This window comes from Anomaloglossus baeobatrachus, chromosome 9 (assembly GCF_048569485.1).
Source record: "Anomaloglossus baeobatrachus isolate aAnoBae1 chromosome 9, aAnoBae1.hap1, whole genome shotgun sequence".
Taxonomy (NCBI): domain Eukaryota; kingdom Metazoa; phylum Chordata; class Amphibia; order Anura; family Aromobatidae; genus Anomaloglossus; species Anomaloglossus baeobatrachus.
The window spans coordinates 204,450,392-204,472,363 of record NC_134361.1 but is presented as its reverse complement, the minus strand read 5'-3'; the positions used below and the strand labels follow the sequence as shown (position 1 = coordinate 204,472,363).

The following is a 21,972-nucleotide window of genomic DNA, read 5'->3' as shown; positions in this document are numbered from 1 at the left end:
TTGGCCGTTTTCTTGGCCGAGAGAGACCGCTATCGATGAGCTGGATGATGCGGATTCTCATCGTCTTCATGGCGGCTCCTCAATTCCAACCAGTGACCTTTCGCTTGGCAATCAACCTTATAACACACTGAGCTATTAGGGAATATGAGAACAGGTTGTAATTTGTAGTATACAGGAAGAAAAAGATTTATCCACAACCAGGAGCAAAACAGTAACATGACAAGAATCGGCATAACTAATCATATGATAAAGAGTTCCAAGTCAATTTTATGTATGAGATAGCCAAGATGATTGTCTATAAAGTGAAGGTCGTCTCACGTTCAAAGCTGTAGTGGATGGTGAGATATGGAGCCTGAAAGCCAAAAGTGCAAAACATTGTTACCCTTTTGCTTGTCAGTGTATATTTACCTAAACACAGTGTAAATTCGTACGATATACAATGCAGAATAGATTATGAGACTAGAATTCTCCGCTTTATTCTCAGACGGTCGGAAAAAAGCCATCCATTAACATCAGACAATTAATACCCTTCATTAGTCACTGACCGGGCATCTCCGAGCCGGATTAAGTTTTTCCACTCTCTTGCTATTCCCTGCCAAAGTGTGTGTTTCAATGTTTTGGCACTTGGAGCTTCTCCAAGAACGTGCGGAGCATGCTCCATGTCCCAATCTTCCATTCTGTCCTCACTTCTGGGATAACCTCGCTTTTGCTCCTGGTAAATTTATGTGACGAGCTGGATGGTTATTCCCGGCAATGGGTATGGCGGCGTTGTATAGGTTTGGTACCATTTATTGTTAGGATTTTTGGCAGGAATTCTTCCAATGTTTCATTTACTAAATTTTCATATCCTCCCATTAAAAGAGCGTCTGTTAGTGGTTTACTCCTGTCTTCATCCACCCTCCAATTTAGCGCCAATACCCTGCCGACCCCTTCCTAATCTTTATGACCTCCCGTATTGGTTCATGAACATTTTGGCAAACGGTGGGATCGGTGGATACGAGCAATACTTGTTTGCATCATCGATGAGCACTTACCAATCCAACTAAGGGAATCTGTCAGCAGGTTTTTGCTATGTAATCCGACAGCAGCATGATGTAGGATCAGAGACACTGATTCCTACAATATATCAGTTAGTTAACTGGGTGCAGCAGTTGTGGGTACAATGTTTTTTCTGATGTAGATCTAGCAGAGCTCGGAATACTGAGCTGTATGTAACCTACACCGCCAATCAGTGTATAACCCCGCCTACATCGCCAATTGTGTATAACCCCGCCTACATCACTGTGTATAACCCCGCCTACATCACTGTGTATAACCCCGCTTACATCACAGTACATCACTATACATCACTGTGTATAAATCCGCCCATACCACTGTGTGTAACCCCGCCTACGCCGCTGTGTATAACCCTGCCTACGCCGCTGTGTGTAACCCCGCCTATGCCGCTGTGTATAACCCTGCCTACGCCGCTGTGTGTAACCCTGCCTACGCCGCTGTGTAACCCTGCCTACGCCGCTGTGTGTAACCCCGCCTATGCCGCTGTGTATAACCCTGCCTACGCCGCTGTGTGTAACCCCGCCTATGCCGCTGTGTATAACCCTGCCTACGCCGCTGTGTGTAACCCTGCCTACGCCGCTGTGTATAACCCTGCCTACGCCGCTGTGTATAACCCTGCCTACGCCGCTGTGTGTAACCCTGCCTACGCCGCTGTGTGTAACCCTGCCTACGCCGCTGTGTATAACCCTGCCTACGCCGCTGTGTATAACCCTGCCTACGCCGCTGTGTATAACCCTGCCTACGCCGCTGTGTATAACCCCGTCTACGCCGCTGTGTATAACCATGCCTACCCCGCTGTGTATAACCATGCCTACACCGCTAATTGTGTATAACACTGCCCTCACCACTAATTGGCATCTTTCTGTGTACACTGTATATTGACAGCTGCTAATCAGTGCTGATTGCCGGTTTGGACTAGGAGGCACCAGACAACTAGTCCTGTATTGATAATCTCCTGCAGATAAAGCACTAATTTTATTACAAATGCAAAACACCGCCCAGTGAGCGACACATCGTTGGAATCAGGGTCTCTATAGCATCTTGTTTTCTGATTACATAGCAAAAACCTGCTGACTGATTTTTAACTCTTGTCTGGCACCATGAAAAAAAATGACTAGTGGTACCAATCTGCATGGGGTCACATTGACCCCATGGTACCAGACAAGGGTTAAATGGTTTAGTCTATGATCCATAATGTCTATAATGCACTGTATATTGTTTTTTGAGATGTTAGCGGCAGCATTTTACCATAGTTCTGATATTCTGCTCCTGGACCCAGACAGTGGGCACCTAGATGGCGGCATACACATCGTGCCTGGTACTACCGTACGTCCATGGCCGCAGTCCAATACCTATAACCTCCATCTGAACCGAGCGGTTTAAATGGCAAACGCTCATCGTGCCAGCCTAACAATGGCTTGTTTTTTTGCAGATCGGGCCGGGGTGGGTGTATGTTGTCATTATTTTCCAGGGTGCCCTTTGTGCTCCTGATGATGTAGTGTAAGCAGCTGTGTTAGCAGAATGGAGACCTCAGTCTCGCTGACCTTTCTCGATGGTGACAGTGACTCAGTGTGAACTTCGGTGCGATTTATCATGACCTTCACCAGCACCGTACTCTACTGGTGTGAGCAGAGCTGCAGTATAAAGCATGGTGCAGGGGTAGACCCTCTGATGAGGCAGTAGATAGACTGGCACACTTGTTATACCGTTTTTTTTCCCCCTTTTTCATCATATTAAACCCCTTTTCCTTCTCTTTTTCAGGAGATCGGTCTTTCTTTGGATTCTTTTCTATGTTTCCTGTTGCCTGGATATTTCTCAGGGAGCAGCTGAAGGTAAATATACTTTTTGCTTTTCATCAGACTCATTACTGCACAGACAGGTATGAAAAGCCCGCTCTTCTCCACTTCTGAGGACAAAGGAAGGAGCCTGGATAAAGGGGGGATTGTGCACATAACGGAGGTAGCATTAAGGGCCTTATACACATCAGCCGGAAGGACCCATCAATATCGGCGTAATGTGTATGGGGGTCTCTCAACTGTCCCCCAACAAATGGGGAGGAAAATAAACCGCCATGTCCGATTTCTAGTGTTCCTGGTGGGATAAGCCAGCTCGAGACAAGTCTGGACCACTTGGAACAAATAGGTATATTAAAACTGGATTCTGAGCTACAAACTTAAAGGGGATGTCCAGATAAGAAAATATTACAGTTAATGGGGTGCTCTGTTTTCAGAAAACCCCTTTAACTAGATGCAGATTGCATTAAGGTGCAAACTAAGCTTTACTCCCCCCTCCCTGGGTGCAGCCCTGATTTTCCACAATGGCTTCCGGTGTTTTACTGTCTGCAGCACTTTCATCACTTTGACAGCGCTGCAGTCAATCGATGAGCTCAGCAGCTCTGAGTGTCTGGTGTCATCTACTTGGGCTAAGCGTCTGAGCTCACTGATTGGCTGCAGCACTGTCGATCGATGGGCATCTGGTGCCATCTACTCTAGCAGATCCGCTGAGCTCACTGGCTTCAGCACTGTCGATCGATGAACTCAGCAGCTCTGAGCATCTGGTGCCATCTACATTGGCAAAGCTACTTAGCTCACTGGTTGGCTGCAGCACTGTCAATTGATGAGCTCAGCAGCTCTGTGCATCTGGTGCCATCTACTCTGGCAGATCCGCTGAGCTCACTGGCTGCAGTGCTGTTGATCGATCAGCTCAGCAGCTCTGAGCATTTGTGGCCATCTACTTGGTCACAGCTTCTGAGCTCACTGGTTGGCTGCAGCACTGTTGATTGATGGGCATCTGGTGCCATCTACTTGGGCAGATCCGCTGAGCTCACTGGCTGCAGTGCTGTTGATCAATGAGCTCAGCAGCTCTGAGCGTCTGGTGCCATCTACTTGGGCAAAGCTGTTGAGCTCACTGGTTGGCTGCAGCACTGTCGATTGATGAGCTCAGCAGCTCTGAGCATTGTCATGTACTATGGCAGATCCGCTGAGCTCACTAGCTGCAGTGCTGTTGATCAATGAGCTTAGCAGCTCTGGGCATCTGGTGCCATCTACACGGGCAGAGCCACTGAGCTAACTGGCTGCAGCGGTGTCGATCGATGAGCTCAACAGTTGTGGGCGTCTGGTGCCATCTACACAGGCAGAGCGATTGGCTGCAGTGCTGTTGATTGATAAGCTCAGCAGCTCTGAGCATTTGGTGCTATCTACTCAGACAGAGGCGCTGAGCTCACTGGCTGCAGCGCTGTCTATTGATGAGCTCAGCAGCTCTGTGCATCTGATGCCTTCTACACCGTCAGAGCAATTGACTGCAGAGCTGTCACTCACTGAGCTCAGCAGCTCTGTGCCTCTGGTGCTATCTACTTGGGCAGAGCTGCTGAGCTCACTGATTGGCTGCAGCGCTGTCAACTTGACGTAATCACTGCAGACAATAACAGACGCCGGGAGCAGCGGTGGAGACTCTGCGCTGGACCTGGAGGAGCGTGCATAGCGCACAGTTTATTTGTTTTTAGGGCAGAGGGGTAGACGCTGTGCGGCTTTACATGGTCCTCTAGATGCACCACTTTTAGGGAGCACACCTATATAATACCCCATACATTGCCATATTTCACCATTCTTTTTTTTTGTCTTTCCATATGGATCTGCGAGGAAAAAAAAACCCCTCCTTCCAAAATCGAAAGCACATGGCGATACATGATCTGTAGATGCACCTTGTGCACGTGCCCTTAGATCAGATCCGGTGCGGGGACTGTGTGGACTGTGCGGGAGGTTCACTGATCCTGATCCATATTCGGACAGTCTGAGCAGGGCCTTATGGCGGTGCTATAGCATAGAGGGACGTATATCGTAGAAAGCTGCTTATAATAAAGCCTTCATGTCCGTTCTCTGTTTTGAAGTCCTTCCTTTATCTCTCACATCCTGACATGCGATTGGCATCCCGACCACAATATAGGGGAGGACGGGAAGTCTTGACGTTTTGCCCGGGGCTCTCCTTACCCTCCAACTGCTTCTTGTTAGGAGGCGGCGGTGGCGGCCACAGCTGCTTGTCAGCCATCCCTTCCCGTCTGCCTGTCAGCTGTAGACCCCGCTCTCTACGTATCACGTTCACCTATTTTCTGTTTTTGCTTTTCAGATGTGGACGTTCTTCAGATGTTGGGCCTCATGGGAAGCAAGCCATCCAGCCGCCCGATTCCCGAAGGGGTCATACCGTTCAAATCGGGAATCATTTTGACGCAGCGAGCGCGTATCGAAGCCCCGATATTCGCCGTCGTCCCCCCGAGTTTAGGAACCAATCTCACACTGGTGCTGAGCCTCTGCTCCCATCGCATTAACAATGCCTTTTTATTCGCTGTCCGGAGCAAAAAGAAAAAACTTGAGCTCGGGTTGCAGTTCATCCCGGGCAAAATTATAGTCTACGTGGGCCACAAGCAATCTGTATATTTTGATTACAATGTCCATGATGGCCAGTGGCACAATATGGCCGTTGATATTCAAGGCCAAAAGGTGACTCTATATACTTCTTGTGGGAAGCAAAGAGTTGACGCCAGTCTGCATATAAAGAAAGACGACACGTTGGATTCTGACGGGGTATTCATGCTCGGAAAGCTGAACCAGCAGACTATACAATTCGAGGGTGCTGTATGCCAGTTTGATATTTATCCTTCCGCCAAGGCAGCTCATAATTACTGTAAATATCTCAAGAAGCAGTGCAGGCAAGCCGATACCTACCGGCCGAACCTGCCGCCTCTGATTCCACTGTTACCCCAAGAAGTCCCTTTGCCTCCCATCCAAGAGCTATTGAGGTCTCCCGGTAACGTTTCCATCCTCGCTTTTCCGACAGCGCCGAGTAAAACCAACTTGACCACCAGCGGCAAAGTTAAGATTCCTTCGAAATTTCCAGCCTTTCAACCCTCAACATCTCCAACCCTTCGCAAAGCCGACACTCAACTTTCGTCAAGCGTCTTAACCAGGACTGCCACCGTGGCCCTCAGGATATCGGCGACTGTAACTTCTCCTCCATCACAACAGCCTCCACTCTCCGTAACCAAACTCAGCTCACCGCTCGGCCAGAACGCTACTACTACTAAGATCAAGAGGCAGCAGCTGCCGTCAGAAAAGACAACCAAGCAGACCACCTACCAAAAAACAACCACCAGGCCTCTAGCAACAACTGCCTCATCTAAGCAGGTTAAAAAAAGCACCGGATATCCGAGGAGTACAAACACCACCGTCGCCAAACCAGTATTGGAGAAGCGAACAAGTACTCCGACTCTGAAGCTTCGTACCGTAACCTCCAAGGTCTACTCAACCGCCACTTCAGTACCGGTCACAAAACCAGGATCTGGGTTTCCTCACACGACCCAATCAACGTTCACCAGCCTACCTGTCACTCACGACTACCTGTGGCTCGACCCAACTGCATTTCCTTACTTGATGGGACCTCCTGGGTCCAAAGGGGATCAGGGAGACTCAGTAAGTGGAACCAATATTTATTTCATCTATGATGCATGCTACACTCCATATTACCACCATTTCAATAATGTCATTATTATTATTATTATTATTATTATTATTATTATTTATTATTATAGCGCCATTTATTCCATGGCGCTTTACAAGTGAAAGAGGGTATACGTACAACAATCATTAACAGACTGGTATAGGAGGAGAGAGGACCCTGCCCGCGAGGACTCACAGTCTACAGGAGGAGAGAGGACCCTGCCCGCGAGGGCTCACAGTCTACAGGGAATGGGTGATGGTACAATAGGTGAGGACAGAGCTGGTTGTGTAGTGGTCTACTGGACTGAGGGCTATTGTAGGTTGTAGGCTTGTTGGAAGAGGTGGGTCTTGAGGTTCCTCTTGAAGCTTTCCACGGTAGGGGAGAGTCTGATGTGCTGAGGTAGAGCATTGACCAGGAGGTACCTCCTTCTTGATTTTTGGCACAGTTGTGGTGGGATCAGAAGTTCTGCCCATCTTCATAAATGAATTTGGGCAGACCATGAATGGTGAACGGTAAAAATGTGCAAGGTCTGTGCAGGATACAAGAAATGTAGAAGCATAAAGGTTCCCGTACATGCTAAATGCTCGTTTGGCCAACAGCTATTGCTCACATTTCATCCGTATTCACGCACGCTTAGCTTGGCCAAGCGTGCGTGTGGTTCTGAATGGGGTAAAAAAGAAAATGGTCATCACATTGTGCTGTCGGACAATATTTTTGACAGTATTACCCTATTTTGAGATGAGCTCCAAGACACAGTGCACAACGCCTTGGTGCACTCGGTCAAGGAGTTGAGGTGCAGGTAGATTGGATATGCAGTCCCTTAAATCCTAAGTTGGAAATGTCACCACACACTGGGGTTGAAGATGTGGTTGCGCTCTCTACATATTTATCATTTATCAACATTGGCGACAAGACCCGTTAGGGTCGAAACGTTCCTTATTGTCACACCTTACTCTGTCCAACATAGGTCTGTACAATAAAATCACAAATACTTACATCTTCAACCTGAGTGCACGGTGAAATGTTCTCCTATGAAATAGAACAGATCATGATGTCCGAGGGGCCAACGTGACTCGAACTACATCATTAAAGGGGGTGTCCACTACTTTTACATTGATGGCCTATTTTTAGGATAGGTGATCAATGCCTGATTGGCTGGGGTCCGATACCCAACACCCCCACTGAGCAGCTGTTCTCTGTCCCGGCGGCCAGCTGATGGGCAGAGGTGCCAGGTGTCGGACCCCGGCCGATCAAACATTGATGGCCTATCCTAAGGATAGGTCATCAATGTCTGATTGGCTGGGGTCCGATACCCAACACCCCCACGATCAGCTGTTCTCTGTCCCGGCGGCCGTAGCAGGCAGCCGGAAATGCTCAGTTCTGGCACTGCTTTATCTTCTGATAGTGGCCGCGGCCGGGTACTACACATCCGCCTCCTATTCTAATCAATAGGAAGCGGATATGCAGTGCCTGGCTGCGGCCACTAGCAGAAGATAGAGCATTGCAGGTCCTGCTGCCGCCGGGCCCAATACCAGCTGATGGGCAGAGGTGCCAGGTGTCGGACCCCGGCCGATCAAACATTGATGGCCTATCCTAAGGATCGGTCATCAATGTCTGATTGGCTGGGGTCCGATACCCAACACCCCCACGATCAGCTGTTCTCTGTCCCGGCGGCGGTAGCAGGCAGCTGGAAATGCTCAGTTCCGGCGCTTCTCCGTCTTCTGATAGTGGCCGCGGCCGGGTACTACACATCCGCCTCCTATTCTAATCAATAGGAAGCGGATATGCAGTACCTGGCCACGGCCACTAGCAGGATATAGAGGATTGCTGAAGCTGAGTAATTCCTGCTGCCGCCACCGGGCCCAGGACCAGCTGATGGGCGGAGGTGCGGGGTGTAGGACCCAGGCCGATCAGACATTGATGGCCTATCCTAAGGATAAGCCATCAATGTAAAAGTCGCTTTAAAGTTCGTGTCATAGCAAACGTCCATGTACCATTTTTAAGGGCTTTAGCCATAAGCCCCGATGGAGCCACTAATACGCAATGTGAACACAGTCTTACACTAAAGGCTAAAGTCTTAGTCTTTGCTTATTAAAAGCTGATTTTTCCCGTCGAATTCGCTACTAATTTTGTTGCGAATTTCGTGAAAAAAACCAAATCTGACAATGAAAATCCCAAACGAATCCCCCTTCATGTAGAAATGGCCTCAAACTTAAGGTTTTCGTAACTTTTGACACCTTGGTGCAGCCCCAAATTGTTGGATTTAGATTCGTACGCCAAGACCTCGTGTCGGGAGACGCAGCCGGCTGCAGGTTACGGGCTTTCAGATGTGTTGTAGGGATCGCTGCCGTAGACGTTGCTGATAGTTTCCTGATAGAGATGTCAGGATAAATCGGAAAGCAGTTACTTTGACTGATGGTTCCTAAAACTAGCAGATGTTACATTTGCCGTCTGCAAAGGAACTAAAGTAATTGACCGAGAGCTAGAAGAGGGGGCGAATATTGAAATTCTAAATTCTGATCCTGCTCTTCCCCTGCATCTTCAGTCGGGGAGCGTTGGGAGGCCCCCGTACACAACAGATGGGCGTCTGGTCTTGCCGAAATAGGTTGATATGGCCAATTTGTAATGGGGCATTGATGTAGCCGTAGCCTTATACAATCTCAAAGGGATAAAACATGATAGAGATGATCAAAAAGATACATAGGATCTTGGTCCAGCTGCCATGTTGGTAGTCCACGCCGGTCAGACAAAAACCCTTCGAACCTCCTACCTGCCGGCATCCCTGGTGTCTCTTCTGATTTAGTAGGCTTAGTATGAAGTCATGCGCTCATCACTTCACAATGATGACGTTGCACCAAACCTCGTGTAGAACAGAGTTTCCACGGAAAGAAGCCCCAGTAGGAAGTTTCGGCCTGTTTTGAGTGCTTAAAGTATAAGCCCTACTACAAATATAAGCCCTAGTTCTGATTCAGTAATGAAGTGTCCAGTCAGCCTAAAAAGTTGAAGAGTACAGCAGGACAGCCCCAAAAGAGTGAAGACAGCCCCCCAATGGTATTCACCAGACTCTGAACTACAGCTGGCAAATACCGACGGTGGAAGGGCTCTCCCACAGAGATCTGCGTCGCTGTCAAGTACCTCGCCATTCTGCTCACACACACAACACACTGGATCGCAATATCACTCCACTCTCACTAACTAACTAACGAGTGATATTGCTTCTGGCCAGCATCGTGACCCACCACTGTATAATTCAGGGGGAGAGCGACCACTGTGGAACGCAGGGGGAGAGCGACCACTGTGGAACGCAGGGGGAGAGCGACCACTGTGGAACGCAGGGGGAGAGCGACCACTGTGGAACGCAGGGGGAGAGCGACCACTGTGGAACGCATGGTGGGAGCGACCACTGTGGAATGCAGGGGGCGACCGCTACGGTATACAGGGGGAAGGAGCGACCGCGGTGGAACGCAGGGGGAGGGCGCGACCGCGGTGGAACGCAGGGGGAGGGCGCGACCGCGGTGGAACGCAGGGGGAGGGCGCGACCGCGGTGGAACGCAGGGGGAGGGAGCGACCGCCGTGGAACGCAGGGGGAGGGAGTGACCGCCGTGGAACGCAGGGGGAGGGAGCGACCGCCGTAGAACGCAGGGAGAAGGAGCGACCGCCGTGGAACGCAGGGGGAGGGAGCCACCGCCATGGAACGTGGTGGGGGTGGGTAAGAATGACCGCTGTATCCTGAGATTTGGCTCCTTTAGCTGTATGTGATTTACAATTGAGCATTTGTGCAATAACCAAAAATGGCCATCACTAGTGTAATCATAAGTGATCAGACAGCCTGGATCAGTGATCGGTGTATAACCAATGTACATGAGCGCGGTATTATTTTACACGCTATTGTGTCTATAGGGGGGGAGTAATATGTATTATCACACATGTCTGAATTTATACTGAGCGCCAGGAAAGTGACTCCATGACAGTTCGGCGAGCCCAGGTGCAGCCGTAGTGTCCTCCAGATCGAAACATACTGGTGCACACTAGCCGAGGGAGTGAGTCACACACACATTACTGGCAGCCCGTACTGGTGAGATCACCGCTCATTTCCTCCTGCTCTCCGACCAAGGAATCACTTTTTTTTGTCAATTGTTCAGCGGTGAACATTAATTCCAGGGAAATCCCTTACTCGGGCCCAGAATCAAACAACCGCACTCTTATTAGCAGCTAATGAACCCTCCCGCAGGAGTGCGGCGCGGGCTCCGGCTCAGGATCCTCCTCTACTATCTCTTTTCTTAAATTAGCGGGCTCGTCTATAATGTTCTGCAGATGTCTGATATGGAGAAATCAAGTTATTGTCTGACTGGGGCCAGTCACCCCCCCCCCCTCGCCCCACCATGGCTTTTGTTCAGGGTGGTCTCCAAATATTTCATAATACATAATGCCGAGCTGTTGGGGATTACAATTGATAGCGTCCGTGTGGATCCTTAGCGTATGGCTACCGGCAGGAAACACTCTCATTGTTGACTTAACCAAATATGAACAATCTGACATTTCTTTTGCAGTTTTATTGGGTAATTAGTAACATGTGACGGATAGAAGTTAAAGGGTTAGGCCGCTTTCACACTGCGTTCCTCTCCCCTATTCAGTGGTCCCATCGGGGCTCCCTCCGAACCCCCCGCAAATCGGGATTTGGACTTATGCACCGACGGGGCCCTTACTATAATGGTGCAGACGGAGCCACCGTTTGCTCTGTCGTGTACCATTTTCGGCAAACACCCCCAGGCGCAGTGTACTACGTCTTAGTGTCCACCTCCAATAGACGTATACCCCTGAAAATGGACGACGCGGTGACTACGTCTGCACCATTATAGTCAGTGATTCCATTGGGGCTTCCTCCGAACCCCCCTCAAATCGAGATTCAGACGTATGCGCCTGCGAGACCACTGACTAGAATGGTGCAGACTAACCGTGTGCTCTGTTGTGCACCATTTTTAGGGGTATACGCCTACTGGAGGAGGATACACAGACACAGTCTACTACGTCTGGGTGTCCATTTCCAATAGGCATATACCCTGGAAAATGGAGCACACAGTGACTCCATCTGCACCATTATTGTAAGTGACCCCATCGGCGCATAAGTCCAAATCCTGTTTTCCGGGGGGTTCAGACGGAAGCCCTGACTGGACCACAGAACGGGGACAGGAACGCCGTGTGAAAGCTCATTTACTCCCATGTTCTCGGCAATTTACTTGTTATTATAAAACCTTTTTGTTCTCATTGTGTACTGCTTGTTACTGACCACCTCTGCAATCTAGCAGAGTTGGCAGCGCTTACAAGCTCTTTCCAATAAAGCTTGTAAGCACACTTTTTGCTTCCCTGATTACTCCCAGATTCAATGGAACTGTACTTCTCTAATTCTGCAAAGGCTGAGCTTCCCCAAATTTGCAGCGGTAGACTGGGGCCACACGAGCGTATGGCATCGGATGCAATATGCTAATGACCCTCGGCTCCCGCTTGCTGCGAGCGTGAGCCGAGTGTCACGCAACTGTGACCTGATCCTGCTATCGGATCACAGCTGTGGAGGAGCGGGAGGGATTAATCTCCCCATCTCCACCATTATCAGATGATAAGATTATCGCACTGCACTCCGGTGTCATCCGAGTGCAGTGCGATGTTTCACTCGCACCCATAGACTTGTATGGCTGTGGGTGAATACAGATCGGATTACACCCGCAGCATGTTGCAACTGTCGTCTTAGCCTTATTAGGGCTGAGAAAAAAATCTCAGATTGGAACGGCCCCATAAAGTAACATGGGTCCAGGTGGAATGCAATTTTTTTTAATCGCATACCACTCAGCCTGTTTTACTCGCCGTGTGTCCTAGGCCTTAGAGAGCGCACAGGTTGTGACATTGCTGCAGGATCCAGCTGTCAATCAAGCAAAAGCAACCGCCACCCTGGAAGGCACGGAAATAGCACGATGTTACAGAAGATAATGAGAATAAACCTTTTACATTTCCTACCCTCAAGTATGAATATGGCCGTTTCGGGCAGCTTCACATACTTGTCATCCTTGCGAACAGGAGCAGAAGCTTCTTGCCAGTACAGGCACTATTCTCGGATATCAGACGAAAAACATGGCGCTAGCACATACCCTACACCTGGTCCGTGCCTACACTGGCATCTTAAGGACCAGAAAAACAGTCCTATGAACGAAATTTAAGGAATAGTCATAATATTGTATCCGTCAGGTCACGTAGGCACACAGGGACTTTTTATAGCCCTTCCTCTTGATCTATGACTGAATTTATATGGTGAACTTTAAAAGAGTATACCCACCTCCAAGATCCTATCCCAATATGTAGTAGATATAATAATATTAGCTAACAACTATTAGTATTGTTGTATAGTTCTCCTAATTAGCTATGTCTTTTACCTCATGTGCAGGGCATTGCAGCTTAGGTACAGTGGAACCTTGCTTAACGAGAACAATCCGTCCTGGGACTCTGCTTGTTAACCAAGTTACTCGTTAGGCAAAGCAAGATTTCCCATAGGAAATCATTGCAATGCAACGATTCGTTCCACAACGTGTTAAATTTCCCATCCTGGTCCCCTATTCTGTCATTCCACACATGCACAAACACACAGAAACACGTACAAACACACACAAATTCACACACGCACGCACACACATATATGCTCACCTTAACTTCCGTTCCATCGCCGGCCTCCTGGGTCTTGTAGTTCGCCGCGAGAATGTCGCGATGTACCCGGGAACTACAAGAACCATGAGACCGGCGGTGGAACGGAAGGTAATGTGAGCATAATACTGTATGTGAGTGCGTGCGTGCGTGTTTGTGTATGTATGTTTGTGCGTGCATGTGTGTGTTTGTGTGGACTGCAAGTGCGGGTCAGAGTGTGATGGATGTACGGAACCGGAAGTGTGTGCAGTGAGGATTTCGCTCGTACAGCAAAGCTTTCTCGTAAAGCGGGTTAGGCTACTTTCACACATCCGGTTTGAGCACTGCGGCTCAATCCGGCTGTGAAAACTATGCAACGGATGCGGCGAAAACACCGCATCCTTTGCAAATGTTTTTACATGCGGCCCGTCCGTTTTTTTCCGGTTGCGGCATGCTACTGAGCATGCGCAGTGGAAAAAAACGCATGCGGCGAGCAGATGTGTTTTTTTCCGCATCGCACCGCATCCGGCCTCCATAAGTATGCATTGAAAAATGCGCCGCGGCGCGATGCGGTGTTTTTTGCCGGAGCAAAAAACGTTGCAGGGAACGTTCGATCCGGCCGCGGCATCGGCTAAATCTGCCGCATGCGGCAAAAACCGGACCGAACGCAAGCCCCTGCGGCACAATACGGCACTAATGTAAATCTATGCAAAAAAACCCGCAACCGGCGTTACAAAAGCCGGTTGCGGTTTTTCTGCAGAACGCCGTATTGTGCCGCAGAGCAAAAATCCGGATGTGTGAAAGTAGCCTTACAAATTTACAGAAAGCTTTGCTTGTTAAGCGAAATTCTCGTTAAGTGGGTTACTCGTTAAGCGAGGTACCCACTGTATCTATGATTAAGACCACGAGCAACTGACTATCACTATATGAGTGGATGTATACCTAAGCTGCAATGCCCTACACATGAGGTAAGAGACATGTAGTATAGTTCTCATGATATAGTCATGTCGCTTACCTCATATGTAGGGCATTGCAGCTTAGGTATCCATGATTACGTCCACTCATATAGTGACAGTTTTTCGGGGTCGTAACCATGGATATCTAAGCTGCAATGTCCTGCACATGAGGTAAGAGACATAGCTAATCAGGAGAACTATACTACAGTTCTAATTGGAGGTATTTGCTAATATTATTATCATTATTACACCTACTACTTATTTGGATATGATCCTGGAGATGGGAATACCCCTTTTAAGGGTTTGTTTCTGCAACCAAAATCTGGAGCATGAAGACGGCTACTTTTTTAAAAGAAGCGTACTAATGTCCATGTGTTTGTATTTTGGACCCTATGCTTAAAGGGTCACTATAGAAGAATGTATTACTTATTCATAATGGGGTTAGGGTCAAATTTAGGAATAAATTTGCACTATTTTTCAGGTGCAGGGAGCTATTTGGTGGCATCATATTCACCCATGCAACGTGCGCCATATTGGCGAATAGGCCATACGCTAATTGGAAAATGACGACCTCTGAATGGCTCATACCATACTAATCTTATAAATTTATTCCATATGTGGATTCGGTTCCTATGTATGATGTGGGAAAGTGAATTTACATTTTTATATTGTTTTTTCTACACTAGAGTTGAATTCACTTTATTTAATGCTTTATATATTACTAATGGAAAACAATTATGGCTTCTCGGTGATTTTGTCATGTTTTAATGCAGAAATACTTAATTCTTTATAGTTGTATTGGGCTTTCTGGATAAAATGGTGGACAAGGAGCTGAGGTGATTTTATAAGCCTACATGGAGTTTTTGAGGTATTTCCCCTTGCAACCAATCAGAGTTCAGCTTTCATTTCCTAAGCAGCACTAGAAAAATGAAAGAAGAGATCTGATTGGCTACAATGTGTAGCTGGTCTTTTTGTTGTTTTATATTTTTTAGTCAAAAACTGTGGTCGGTAAATGACCCGAGACCATAAAATGGCTGCTGTCTCTGCGACTTATAGTTTAGATGTATAAAGTGCATTACCCTTCATGGTTTACCTCAGCAAGACCATTTTCTGAGGTGTTTCCCATGGCAACCAATCAGATTTCAGCTTTAATTTTTCTAGTGCAGATTAGGAAATGAAAGAAGAGATCTCATTGGCTACTATTTGTAGCTGATTCTTTTGTTGTTTTATATTTTTTAGCCATAAAATGGCTGCCGTCTCTGCGACTAATAGTTTAGATTTATAAAGGGCATTAACTTTCATGGTTTACCTAAGGAAGACCATTTTCTGAGGCGTTTCCCATGGCAACCAATCAGATTTCAGCTTTCATTTTTTAGTGCTGATTAGGAAATGAAAGAAGAGATCTGATTGGCTACTATTTGTAGCTGATTCTTTTGTTGTTTTATATTTTTTTAGCCATAAAATGGCTGCCGTCTCTGCGACTAATAGTTTAGATTTATAAAGGGCATTAACTTTTATGGTTTACCTAAGGAAGACCATTTTCTGAGGCGTTTCCCATGGCAACCAATCAGATTTCAGCTTTCATTTTTTTAGTGCTGATTAGGAAATGAAAGAAGAGATCTGATTGGCTATTATGATTAGCTGTTCCTCTTGTTTCTTGGTATATTTTGGTTCATTTAGTGACCGCAGTTGTTGACTGAAGCCATAAAATGGCTGTCGTCTCTTTGACTAATAGTTTAGATTTATAAAAGCGCATTAACCTTCATGGTTTACCTCAGGAAGACAATTTTCTAAGGTGTTTCCCATGGCAACCAATCAGATTTCAGCTTACATATTTCCAAGGCAGGTTACAAACTGCAAGAAGAGATCTGATTGGCTGTTGCTTGTCTTGCTGATGAAGTGGTAAAATGGCTGCTGTCTCAGGGGTGTCACTTATTCAGTCATCCAACTTAGTGCTTCGGATTGAATTGTTCAGTTCCCTCCATAGCACAGACCCGTACATAAACATTTTTATAATTCCTGACAAAAATTGTAGAAATTGGACTCATAGAAAGGGATTATTAAAGAAAATGTTAATTAAAAGGAGTATTTTCACTAAAAGTAAATAAAATTATCAGTAAATGAAAGGCTGGGATTAGAGTGGAGCAAAGTGACACAAATGGGGGCCTCCTGGGTGTCTCGAGCAAATTTCTAGGCCTCCATGACACCATTGCTAATCCTTATGTGTCGTCATGGCGATGTGGGGCCTAGTAATCATAAGAAGCCTGGATTTGAGTGCCATCCAAGGGAGTTTACACTGCCCCAGTATGGTCTGGACAGCGGATATGGATGGATACACAGCTTTTCCACAGTCCTGAAAAGCAATTCTGCCTAGTTATGCTGGAAGGGGATAGCAAATGGTGTATTACTACACAAATATAGCCACCTCTCCACGTCAGAAGTGCAAAAAATAAAAGTGGAAGCCGTGTTTACATTTTTTAGGTTATAAATATCCATGTGCGCATTTATTAAAGCCGTATAAGTGTCCTGTAGATGAGGAGCAGCGAGCTGCTTAATGCCGCCTTCTCTCCGAGAGCGTCGTTCCCTCCCGGTCGCAGATGGTGCGTATTAAATCCATATGTCACATAAAATATTACCATTTTGTAGAATATCCGCACAGAGTAGCCAGACCGGCTTCTCTTTTCCTCTTCTTTTTTGGCTTTTCACACTCTGAAGAGAGAAAATTCACTCATAAGTTAAAAAAAACCCCCAAAACTAACATAATGTGCTGAAAAATGGCAAATAGGACGGGCATGTTGGCTGTAGTTTCTCCATTACTCAGTAAAGAAACTTTAGGCTGAAACAGTTGTCAGATCATGAGCAATTATTTGCCCAGTCTAATGTTTTTACAGGTTTTTTTGTCCTTGGATTGCTCTTTTAGCCATGGGCATTTATTCAAAATATCCAACAGGACCCCCATCTATTGTGAATCTTAAACCTTTTTCAGATTTAGCATTTATTAGTACATACTAAGTCAATTTCAGATGCATTCATCAACCTCAAGAGCTGCGCTCACTCCAAACAGGGCAACTTGTACAGCCAGCATCTGCCATTAACAGTAGCAACCGGAGCGAGCTCCAATCCTGACAGGGACTTTGGGATAGCTGGGAACCTGAGCTCCTAATCAGTCCTTTAATCTAGGGGAATCTAAGCTTTCCCTTACCTCAGGGATACTCCTGATGGTGGAGAGGCCTGAGTCTCCTTCATGGTCCTGCTCCTGACCAGTCCTGATCTGATTCCCCTTTCCCCCAGGGAGGGTCCTTTATAGGAGTGTGTTGAAAACCACAGATAAAGACAGACAAGGGAAAAAAAACAAAACTATGTACTTCTGATGATGGAGAGGCCTGAGTCTCCTTCTTGGCCCTGCTCCTGACCAGTCCTGATCTGATTTCCCCCTCCCCAAGGCATGTATAGGACAGGAATGTGTTGAAAACCACAGATAAAGACAGACTAGGGGAAAAAAAACAAACAAATCTCTGTCACACAGCATGCACACACAAAATAATAAGAGACTCAGGAGGAAGAGAGTTGGAAGGAAACTACAAAACAGGGGTAAACTCCACAACCACTCCAAGCAATAGGCACAACCAAAGCACAACTTTCACCAGAGATAGCCTGGGACACAACACCTCACAGACCAACACATTAACTATAGCTGGCATGGGTAGGAGGATTCCACAAACATAAATAAGAGGGGAGTAGATGTGAAAGGTCTCCCCACAACATGGGATTAAAAGATTTAGTAGCATAAAATCCTGCCGATCTTCGTGGGTCCCAACCGATCAAGAAGTTGTAATCTCCTATTCAGTGGATTTTCACCGGGAAAGCCCCTGTAGACCTATGGTTCATGAATATAATGGCAGGATTGCTGTGGCGCTTCCACAGATTTATAGTTTGTTGTTTGGTTTTTTTTTTGCTGTTTGGTTGAAAAATGTTAGCCTGCCAACAGGGCCCCAAACTATTGCGGATTGTAAACCTTTTTCAGTTTTAGGAATTATTAGTACATCCTAGTCAAGTGTATTCAGCAACCTCAAGAGCTGTGCTCACTCCAAACAGAGCAAATCCCAACTGCGTTATACAGCCAACATCTGTCGCTAACTGTTGCAATCGGAGCAAACTCCAATCATTGCTGTCCTTGAAGCTAGGGGAACCTAAGTTTTCCCTTATCTCAGGGATACTCCTGATGGTAGAGAGGCTTGAGTCTCCTTCTTGGCCCTGCTCCTGACCAGTCCTGATCTGATTCAACCTTCCCCAGGGGTCATTGCTGAATGATAGTGGATTGAGAACCCAATACAATGGGGCATTTAGACAAGGATATTTCTCGCCATAAACCAGTGGTTATTGACTATATACAAGTCGATCAGCGCTCATTTATGGCACATTCACACACTCTAGTTGATATAAACTAGATACATTTTTCTCAGGTTTTTTTTGGCTGATTTTCGGCACAAACCGATGATCGGGAACAAGAGGTATTCCCATAATTGGATGTTATCCTATATCTATAGAATAATAATAATAATAATAATTTTATTCATTTATATAGTGCTATTAATTCCACTGCGCTTTACATACATTGGCAACACTATCCCCATTGGGGCTCACAATCTAGAGTCCCTATCAGTATGTCTTTGGAGTGTGGGAGGAAACCCACGCAAACACGGGGAGAACATACAAACTCCTTGCAGATGGTGTCCTTAGTGGGATTTGAACCCAGGACCCCAGCGCTGCAAGACTGCAGTGCTAACCACTGAGCCACCACACGACTGCAGTGCTAACCACTGAGCCACCACACGACTGCAGTGCTAACCACTGAGCCACCACACGACTGCAGTGCTAACCACTGAGCCACCACACGACTGCAGTGCTAACCACTGAGCCACCACAAGACTGCAGTGCTAACCACTTAGCCACCACAAGACTGCAGTGCTAACCAATGAGCCAAAACAAGACTGCAGTGCTAACCACTGAGCCACCACAAGACTGAAGTGCTAACCACTGAGCCACCACAAGACTGCAGTGCTAACCAATGAGCCAAAACAAGACTGCAGTGCTAACCACTGAGACACCACAAGACTGCAGTGCTAACCACTGAGCCACCGTGCTGCCCCGAATTAGGGGACAACTTCCTCTTCGCTGGGGGTCCAATCTCTCGATCACAGCAACTTTGGAAACGGCCCTGCAGATTTCTGTGGTTCTAGTGGTCGGACCCCAGCGATCACCCACAACCTAAATCTCCGACAACTATTTCAGAGCTGAGATATGACCGTAAAGCAAGCAAAACCAAACCAGAAACCCCATGAATCCCTTGCCTTATACCTACATTATATTTGTGGACTTTTTCAAATATACTAATGTCCTGGTATTTAGAAAAAGAAATTCCACTTTTTTTTTGGAAGGGTCACAGGTCAGGAATAGTAGGTATTCTGTAAGGTGTTAGGCTATGTGCGCACGTTGCGTCGGAGTACCTGCAGTTTATTCTGCACGTTTTCCTTCCCTTGGTTTTTGACCAAATGGCTTTTGACCATTTTTTAGCGCTAAAAACGCATGCGTTTTTACCGCGTTTTTAGTGCGTTTTTAGCGCTTTTTACCTGCGTTTGCACCTGCGTTTCTACAGATGCGTTTTTGAGATCAAGACACTGAGAAATAAAGTTGAACTAGTCAAAAAGAATGAAAAAAGAGAAAAAAAAGTATAAAATTAACTTTTAATAAAATTATATGTGAAATTAACAATTTTAATGTAATAATAGTGGTTATGCACATTTTAACAGAAAAATAGCTAAAGTTTATTATTTATTTACATTTAAATTTTCGGTTATTGTGTGTGTGTAAAGGAACATTAGAACCCATTAATTTTTGGCCAGAAAAGCATGCGTTTTTGGAGCCAAAAACGCAGTTGAAAAGCAGGTAAAAAGCATGAAAAACGCAGGAATTGTGCTTTTGGTTGCTTTTTGCCATTTCTCATTGACTCCAATGTTAAGGAAACTCTGCAGAAATGGCAAAAACAACTGACATGCTGCTTCTTTTTCAGCATGGTTTTTGACCACAAATATGCAAATTAAACGCTGCTGACAAAAAAGCAAAGTGCAGACAGGATTTCTGCTTTTACCATAGACTTTGCTGGAAATCAAAAACGCATGCCTTTTTGCCCAAAAACGCTGCTGCCAAAAACGCTGCAGAAACGCGGTAAAAAACGCAACGTGCGAACATAGCCTTAGGAGGATTCCCTGAGATAAGGGTCTGCATTGAAGACTTGACAGAGGTGTAAGGATATAGCAACTGATTGAAAACAGATGCGGGGAGAATCTCCATAAGAGTTGTACGATTAGAGATAAGATTATCAAGTATCATAGTAGTGAAGAAAAATGTATGAGCTGAGAAAGAAGTGACCGAACGCCAAAGAGAAATATGGCACAGAGGCGAGCAGCGGTGTCAGGTACTAATGAATAAGGAGAGTGCAATGTCACAGTCCATGCTGTACACGTCTGGTCATAGAAAATATTATACCACAAGGAATAAAAGGGGAATATATTCCCTAAATGGAGAATGCGGTTACTGGATAAATCATTGCATATGTCTAGTTTATGACGAACTTTCAGAATAAAATATAAAAAAATTAAAATGAACGGGGTGAATGGCGGGGTGTGAGGTACCCACCAGTCAGTTGGTGATAACTGTTGAACAATATGTGCCATATATATATATAATATATATATATATATATATATATATATATATATATATATATATATATATATATATATAATATTAGTGCCTTGCAAAAGTATTCGGGCCCCCTTGAATTCTTCAACCTTTCCCCACATTTCAGGCTTCAAAGATAAAGATAAAAATTTTAAAATTTTATGGTGAAGAATCAACAACAAGTGGACACAATTGTGAAGATGAAGGAAATGTATTGCTTATTTTAAATTTTTGTAAAAAATAAATAACTGAAAATTGGGGCGTGCAATATTATTCATCCCCTTTAAGTTTATACTTTGTAGCGCCCCCTTTTTGCTGCGATTACAGCTGCAGTCTCTTGGGGTATGTGTCTATCAGTTTTGCACATGGAGAGACTGAAATTCTCGCCCATTCTTGCTTTGTAAACAGCTGGAGCTGAGTGAGGTTGGATGGAGGCATTTTTCGAACAGCAGTTTTCAGCGCTTTCCATAGATTCTCGATTGGGTTCAGGTCTGGACTGTGACTTGGCCATTCTAACACGTGGATACGGTTATTTGTGAACCATTCCACTGTAGATTTTGCTTTGTGTTTGGGATCATTGTCTTGTTGGAAGACAAATCTCCGTCCCAGTCTCAGGTCTTTTGCAGACTCCAACAGGTTTTCTTCAAGAATGGTCCTGTATTTGGCGCCATCCATCTTCCCATCAATTTTAACCATCTTCCCTGTCCCAGCTGAAGTAAAGCCGGTCCAAACCATGAGTCTTCCACCACCATGTTTAACAGTGGGGATGGTGTGTTCAGGGTGATGAGCTGTGTTGCTTTTACGCCAAACATATCGTTTGGCATTGTGCCCAAATAGTTTGATTTTGGTTTCATCTGACCAGAGCACCTTCTTCCACATGTTTGGTGTCTCCAGGTGGCTTGTGGCAGACTTTAAACCACACTTTTTATGGATATCTTTGAGAAATGTCTTCTTCTTGCCACTCTTCCATAAAGGCCAGATTTGTGCAGTGTACGACTGATTGTTGTCCTATGGACAGACTCTCCCACCTCAGCTGTAGATCTCTGCAGTTCATCCAGAGGGA

General features: G+C 46.1%; 1 protein-coding gene across 1 annotated transcript in view; it reads left to right on the top strand.

Annotated features, from left to right (window-relative positions):
- Nucleotides 1-21,972, top strand: part of COL27A1 (collagen type XXVII alpha 1 chain) — a 347,486-nt gene that overhangs the window by 22,696 nt on the left and 302,818 nt on the right. Inside the window, exons 2-3 of the mRNA XM_075324295.1 lie at nucleotides 2,818-2,888; nucleotides 5,179-6,518. Coding sequence (XP_075180410.1) covers nucleotides 2,818-2,888; nucleotides 5,179-6,518 — 1,411 coding nt within the window. The remainder of the gene's footprint in view (nucleotides 1-2,817; nucleotides 2,889-5,178; nucleotides 6,519-21,972) is intronic.